This window comes from Terrapene carolina, unplaced genomic scaffold (genome assembly GCF_002925995.2).
Source record: "Terrapene carolina triunguis isolate 2854851 unplaced genomic scaffold, T_m_triunguis-2.0 Scaffold250, whole genome shotgun sequence".
Lineage (NCBI taxonomy): Eukaryota > Metazoa > Chordata > Testudines > Emydidae > Terrapene > Terrapene triunguis.
The window spans coordinates 1,999,930-2,008,132 of record NW_020664601.1 but is presented as its reverse complement, the minus strand read 5'-3'; the positions used below and the strand labels follow the sequence as shown (position 1 = coordinate 2,008,132).

Below are 8,203 nucleotides of genomic sequence, written 5' to 3'. Positions count from 1 at the left end.
TTAGTTACCAAGTGTTTGTAACTTAACTTTCATGTGTTTAGGAAATGTTGAATAGTTACTGTGACTTTTTTCTGTATTGTAGTTTAAACTAATTACCAAAACAATTGAAATTGGTGTGATTATATTGCATTATTTTGACAAATATGCAGAATTTTGAATTTTTTGGCACAAAATCCAGTCAGGAGTAACTCATACATACTGCTATACGGAGCGATTCACCTTCATACACTCTTAAAAACATTAAGTGTGAACGGGGGAAGAGCAATCATATGCTGCATGTAGTGTGTTTTTTGTTTAAAGTTATCTCCAAAGCCACTGGTCTTCACCAAGGATTAAGACCATGGCAAGCTTGAAAGTATAAAAAGAAGCCATTTAGGTTACTTGAGAATAAAAAAGCATCTAGAAAATTTCTTAACTTGTGGGGAGGGTGAATAAAAGCCTTTACATTCTTTGGCAGCTCAGAAAACAGCCCAGTGGAATTTCACTGAGTTGCCTGGAGGTTGGGGCATTCAGCGTTTCTCAGTCAGGCCCTTAAGACTCTAAGCCCCGCTTGGGCCAGAAATTACATCTTCAATTCAGTTGTATAGGACAGAACACACAGTGCGTGGCAAATTATAACCAAATCGCATGCGTCAGGGCAGAAGCTGATCGTGGCAGGGGTTAAGAAGGAATTTTTCACACCATACATTACGTGCACAATTGGTCAGGTGTGTAAGTTTCCCAGTCCTACCCTATCACAGAATACCAGGCTAACTGGACTGAACTGGTATCACAAATCCTGTAATACCTGTGTTTGGGGGAGGAAAAAGCCCCAAATACCCAACAACATATTTTCTATCTTGTCTGTATACTCAGTCAGTTACTGGAGATAAAAAACGGGACACTCAAAGATATTTTAAAGGGAATCGTGCAGGGGCAGGACCCAAGATCTGGCCCTCCACAGGATGGACTTTTTTTTTTTTTAAACACTATATTTAAAAAAAAATTCAGCCTCTGAGACAAGGGACAGAACTGTGAAGATCTCTGCAGACAAGCAGTAACAAAGCCTGCAGGTGTGCAATGTGCACTGAGAGCAAGGATGCTGGCTTGTGTGGACATGCTACACTGTCCCTCCATTCTCTTGTACTGGGTAGAATGTCCCATAATTACGACACATTAGCTCTGCTCTTCTGAGCCAGCTGGGAATTGAAATTCCTTGAAATCCTGTGCTCCAAAACACAAATATTCCCCGTTTCAGCCTCCCCAGCTGGATAAAAAACTCCAACATACACAAGCCAATCCCCTCCCAATACCAATCCCTCCCACTAGAGTCATTGGTTTTGCTTGTCCAGTACCTGGGAATTCCAGGCCCCAGCCTCCTTGCCAAAAGATGAGAGATTTCTCCATCATTATTTCCATCATGGTAGCATTGTGAGGCATTAGCCTAAACCCCCTTGTGCTAGGCATGTACAAGCATATAACAGACTGTCCCTGCCCCAAAGAGTTTACAGTCCAGTGACAACTCTTCCCCAATGAAGATGCAGTTGTATTGGTTTAAAGTGCTTGATCAGTATAGTTTATTCCCACACGGGAAGGGGAATAAGCTATACTAGTATAAATCACTTTCATACCAGTCTAACTGCTTCCACACTAGGGCTTAGAACAATAGAACTATATAGGTAAAAGAAAATCACCCCTGAACTGGCATAGTTATAGTGGTATAAGTTTTCTAGTTTAGACCAGGCCTAACAATACAGACTGATGCCTGCATGATGCTAAAATCTCATGCTTTGGGGATTAAGTAGGGGTCAGGAAAGGAATCCACTCCCTCCTCCAATGTATTTTGGATTTGGGGTTTTTGGTCTTCCTCTGAAGCATCAGAGACGGCCACAGCTGGAGATGAGACACACTGGGCGGAGTGGGACGGTGCTTTAAGAAGGTACTGAGAATGCTCAGGATCTAATTGATCGTTATTTTCTGGGTCAGAAAGGAATTTCCCCTGTCAGACTAGTGGTGACCAGAGTTTTTTTCCCACCTTCCTCTGCAGCATGTGAGTGAGGGTGACTTACCAGAATTATCTAGGTCTCTCTCACTAAATCAATTCCCTGTCATTACAGGTGCCTCGGGCACTGGTGCGCCTTGGCCCCTCCTATTCTCTGCCTGTGGCACACAATAGTTTAGTCTTCGGAGGTCTGTAACACTTTGGGCCCAATTTTAGTTGTTGGGGTTGGTGGGGAGGGGGGTTGCTGGCCTATGATATACAGGAGATCAGCCTAGATGATCAGGTAGTCCCTTCTGGTCTTAAACTCTATGACCTTGTGCTCCCCTCATCCATTTGTAACAATGAGATATCGGGGGGAGGGGGAGGGTTAAAAAAAATAAAAAATTTAATTGGGGAGGGTAGAAGCATAGAACAAAAGATGTATCTTTGGATATGTAGCTCTAGTAATGTCCTTAAAAATAACCAGTGAAAAGGAAGGGGGATTCATTCCTTTCTTTCCAGATCATCTTTCAGCACATAGTACATTCTTGCAGGAGCAGAGGTGACTGAGAAATCTGGAGAGCGTACACCATCCATCCTGCATCTACCATGACCAGGGTCAAACTGTGCCAGTCTCGTATGAGATACCAAACCAGCACATCTCTGATGGCACCATTGGTTTCTACAAAATTGGACAGATTAACCCTTCCCCAAAGCTTTGATTCAAAGAAGCATTTAAACACATGAAAGTACTGTAAACTCCAAGCATTCAAAAAAATCAGAAAGGCCCCCCAAAATCAGGAGACTGGCTTAAAAAAAAAAAAAAACCACTCATGTTTTCAAAAATAAAGAGATCCAGAATTTAGTATTTTCCTTACAATTCACATGCGCCAGCTTTTCTCTGCAGCCATGAGGGACAAACATTTCTTTAAATGAAACTGGGATTCTCATACAATCACATGACTCCAGGAGCAACAGGTGCTCTGTAAATCAATAAAATCAGTATGTAGGTGCAGTGTGTCCCCAGGTTGACAGCTGGAAGGGCAGAGGCCAAATTTTTCCAACTTTAGGGCTTAAGTTCAGAACCTTGTAAGTGATTGCTCTTAGTGCCATAGCGCCTCCTGGTGTTAGGGTGTTGCAGGAACTTCGCCTCTAGAACCTCCCACCGGGCCTGTGGCCACTTCCTGGGCCCTGTGATGTTCTGTCTCTGTCCAAATCTTCCATGGTCTGGCCTGGCGTCTAGCCAGCTCCATTAGAAGTTCAATCCCCTTACAGTTGGACATTTGGTTACCCTGGAAGTTCAAATAAATATCCAAACTAACAGTTCCTCTGCCCCCCTTTAACTATACTGAAGTTCTCTGCTTCTTGGCCCCTACTCCTGGGCCCTGCAGAGCTTCTCCTACGTGGCTTCTTCCCAGCAGGTTTCCCCCCTCACTTCCCAGGAACTCCAACAGCTTCCATCAGGGATTTCCTTACAGGTCCTATCTCAGTTCTTCTCTCCTCACCCCCCAAACATGAGCCTGACCTGCTTCCTGTGGGTCTCCTCCAGCTTGACGTGCCCAAACCCTTCCCAGAGACGGAAATCTCTTGGCTCCCCTCTAGACTGAGTTCACAGTAGTTGGCCTCTCTCTGATACCCTGCAATTGGGGTCACTCATCAAGTCTCCATCATTCTCAGCTGGGGGATAGCTGTCCAGTCGCACGCAAGGCTGAGCCCAGCTTGCTGGAAAGGGCCAGCCAGCCTGTGACATGCCTAAATAAATGGCCTGATTTTCAGATTTACCTGATACCTTTGAGGGAGGGGAGGGAAAAAAAAAAAAAAAAAAAAAAAAAAAAAGCTACAAACAGTATTTAGGTACCCGTATTTGCAAATTTCTGGACATAAAATGCATTTTCATGTTCCCCAAGGGCCTAACACACCAGGGAATCCATGCGTTACGGAAGCTGAACTAGACCCTCTCAGGAACACGTGAATATCTCACACACTGCAGCACTGCTCTGATACTTTACAAAGATCAAAATTTTCAAAAGTGATTTTTTGGGCCCAAATGGAGACACCTCAAAAGGGATTGATCAGAAAATGCTGAGCACCCATCCTCTGAAAACCAGGGCCCTTTACGGCATCTCAAGTTATGTACCCAAAATATCACTAGTCAGTCACTTTAAATTGTCAATTCTCTGCCAAGCTAGTGCAGGGTTAAGCAACTAGCTTCTTTCAAGACAGAAAACATGCAAGTGCGAATATCAGTGAGCAAAGATTGCTCAACCAGCACAGCTGTCTGCTGTAGCAATGTTCGCTTACAAACATCTGGCTGCATGGTACGTTGATAGAGTTAAGTGACCTCACACCAGTCACGCGCACACTATCAGCGCATATGCCCGCTGCTTCTTATGGAAGCTAGAAAGGCCCTGGGAAATGGCTGCTCTGTTTTCAATTTAAAACAAAGCTGTCAGAAATTATTGAGCCACCACAGAACTGCACACAGAAGCCATACTTATAAATGCTTGTAAACAAATGGAGTAAAAAAAGAAAAATGTGGGGAGAGGGGAAGAGCCCTTTAAGAACATGGAAACCCAGACAGTTTTTATGCTAAAGGAAGACCAGCTCACCTGAAGGCGATAGGCCTCTACAAGTGCGTCTGCAATGCTTTTCACTGCTCAGCCGGTTTATTCGTATCACCCGAGTGCCTCTCTCCTTTAAGGTGGAAATTTTGTTTTCAGATATGCACAGGGAAATCAACAGGAAAAATACAACAGCAGTCCACATCTTGAAGGCTGGCTTTGGAATCATGCTATTCTTCCCTAGAGCCTGTTGTGCAGGAGAAGCATTTGCCAATTACCTTCAGGTCCTAAGCGACGTATCTGTCAAACAGAAATATTTAAAAAAAAATTATATATATATCAAGAGGATGCATTAAAGATTTAAATCGTTCTTAACTCCTTTTCATCTGTAGATCTCACAGCACTTTACAAAGGAAGGTAAGCATCATTATCTCCATTACACAGATAAAGAAACACACAGAGAGAGCGTAAGAAGTGACTTGCCCAAGGTCACACAGGTCAGCGGCAGAGTGAGGACTAGAATTCTGATCTCCTTAGTCCAGCACTTTACACACTAGATCATGCTGAAAACTGCAGGAGACAGAAGCTGCAGCTGCTAGCTCATAGTTTAGGAATGAATTTTCCAAAGGTCCCAAGTCAAGATGTTTTAAGGCCCACACATGCAAAACGTATGCTCCACGCGGACATGAAAGAGCTATTGAAAATGTAGCAGATTCCTCCCTATGTCATTCTGATCATGTCTGGGGGAGCTTGTCTAACCACTGTTGAAGCAGGTCACGCAGAGGCTGGAATAGCACAACGGGAGTCAATCACAAACCATGTGAAAAAGGTGATGCGATGAAAACATGTGAACTAATTCCAGCAGATGTATCAAGATGTTAACTGATACCCCAAACCAACATCAAACCCATGGAAGCAGGCTAATCCAGGCACAAAGCTGCACATTGCTAAATTGGGGCTTTAGAGTCAGACAGGCTGGTGGGCAGTGTTCAAAACAGTGAAATTAAAAGAAAAACATGTTACACACATAGCAACGAGGCTGAACTCCACAGTTCAGATCAGGTATCAGAACCCACCCAAAGTTTAAACCCATGGTTTTGATCACTCCTTACATACACAGCACAGCTTACTTGGGAGGATGACTGCACATAGCCTCAAGTTTCTATCAGTTTGCAGCCTTTGTGATGGGAGGACAACATTCACGCTTTACAGGCCCACGTCAAGCAAGACGTGTGGGTGTCTCAGGCGGACGTACAAGCCCCACAGGAAACGTGGGAGAGTGGACATGGCCACTGTGGCTGGATATAGGGGTACCTAGTCCTGCTAAAGTTCTGTCAACTTGGGTGGGACAGGAGAGGAGTAGAGGGATCTGTACACTTGACATGTCTAAAATTGGCTCGGCTTTTATGTAAGGAAATGCCCAAGAACAGTGGTCACCAACCGGTCGATTGCGATCGACTGGTCAATCCTAGAGGATCTCCTAGTCAATTGCAATATCCGGCGGCACAGCGGGGCTGTCGCTAAGACAGGCTCCCTGCCTGCCCTGGTCCCAGGCCATTCTTGGAATCAGCCAGCGCAGCCAGGGTCTCCCTCCACACGCTGCTCCTGCCTCCAAGTACCGCTCCCACATCTCCCATTGGCCGGGAACGGGGAGCTGTGGCCAATGGGAGCTGCAGGGATAGTGCTTGCATAGGGGGCAGCGTGCGGAGCCACATGCTGCCCCCCGGGGCTGCAAGGGCATGTTGGCTCCTTCCAAGAGTGGTGTGGCGCTGGGGTAGGCAGGGAGCCTGCCTTAGCGATAAGTGCTGCCTGGCGGGAGGCCACACCCCAAGCCCCAGCCCTGAGTCCCCTCCCGGAGCCAGCACCCCAAGCCCCTGCCTGGAGCCCCCTCCCGGAGTCCCACCCATTACCCCTCCTGAACCCCAATCCTCTGCCCCAAGCTCAGCCCAGAGCCCCCTCCCACACTGCAAATCCCTCGGCTCCAGCCCAGAGCCCGCACCCCCTCCCAAATCCCAAACCCCTACCCCAGCCCAGTGAAAGTGAGTGAGGGAGATGATGGGGGGGGGGAGCTTTGGGGAAGGGGCAGGGCAGATCCTGGGTTGCCCTTAAATTCAAAAAGTGATCTTGGGCATAAAAAGGTTGGAGACCACTGCCCAAGAACGTTCAGGTAACAATTAGCTCAGTGCAGCTTTCAGTATCCTGCCACTTCCAGAGGTTATTTTGGAATTTAAAAGGAATTTTTAATCGAGCTGTGAGTCCAGGTAACCCAGGAAACCCCAAGAGATATCATAGTGCCCCAGTGGTTAGTGGGGCCAGTTCACACCTCTTGCAGTCTAGCAGACTTTGCTCCTCTATATGCAACTAAGTGGACAATGTCCCTTCCCCCATTCCTAGCAGAAACAATAGGTCTTTGTCCAATACCTGTTCTCATTGAAGTCAGTGGAAAGATTCCCATCGACTTCAGTGGACTTTGGATGAATCACACCCTTACCTTGTAACTGGAGTGATTCTGCTGCCTCAGAACTTGAAGTCTCTGTAAGTACAGGCTTACCTCCGAGAGTTCAGCATGGACTAGATTGGATGCTTCCAGGGCTTTTCCCTACAGGACTTTCAGAGCCACCCTCCTCCTCCCTCACCTAAGCAAGTCACAAACATCTCACAGGCAGGTCTGATTCCTCAGCTGGAGCGCTCTCTAAAAATGCAAGCATGTTCCACAACAAGGAGTGTGTGGAGAGTGGGTATACCATAGAAGAGGATTATCTGACCATCTTTCTGTCCAGTCAAAAGGGAGGTTTCCTCGGGATCCTGTTATAGTTACTGACATGACGAGTCTCTCCAATCAGTGCCATCCTTGCCGCCGTTGAGGATTCTGAGAAAGCACTGACCAGTGCTTACCAGCTCATTGTACCTATCCATATATTGCTACAGTGCACCTGTGGCTGTGGAATCTGGGTGCTAATTTTTCTTGGCCATTTACATTTTCAGAATCTTGCACAAGGGATTAGATTCACTGAAACATAGGACTGGAAGGGACCTCGATAAGTCATCTAGTCAAGTCCCCTGCACTGGGGCAGGACTAAGTATTATCTAGACCATCTCTGACAGGTGTTTGTCTAACTTGTTCTTAAAAACCTTCAATGATGGAGTCTCTAAAACATCCTTAGGTGATTTGTTTCAGTACTCAACTACCCTTGCAGTTCGGAAGATTTCCTAATGTCTAACCTAAATCTCCTTTGTGAAAATGTAAGCCCATTACTTCTTGTCCTGTCCTCAGTGGATGAGGAGAACCATTTATCACCCTCCTCTTTATAACAACCTTTTATGTATCTAAAGACTGTTATATCTCGCCTCAGTCTGCTCTTTTTCAAACTAATCCCCCTCCCCCTTTTCCCCCCCCAGTCTTTCCTCATAGGGCACGTTTTCTAGACCTTTATAATTTTTGTTACTCTCCTTTGGACTTCCTCCAATTTGTCCACGTCTTTCCCAAAGTGCAGTGCCCAGGACTGGACACAACACTCCCAGTTGAGGCCTTATTAGTGCTGAGTAGCATGGAAGAATTACTTATCATATCTTGCTTACAACACTCCTGTTAATACATCCCAGAATGATGTTCACCTTTTTTGCAACAATATTACATTGATGACTCATTTAGTTGGCGATGCACTATAACCCCCCCCCCCCC

General features: G+C 45.9%; 1 protein-coding gene across 1 annotated transcript in view; it reads right to left on the bottom strand.

The window, feature by feature from the left end:
• Positions 1-4,743, bottom strand: part of CUNH11orf24 (chromosome unknown C11orf24 homolog) — an 11,000-nt gene extending 6,257 nt beyond the window's left edge. Inside the window, exon 1 of the mRNA XM_026657624.1 lies at positions 4,570-4,743. Coding sequence (XP_026513409.1) covers positions 4,570-4,726 — 157 coding nt within the window. The 5' untranslated portion in view covers positions 4,727-4,743. The remainder of the gene's footprint in view (positions 1-4,569) is intronic.
• Positions 4,744-8,203: the final 3,460 nt, after the last annotated feature.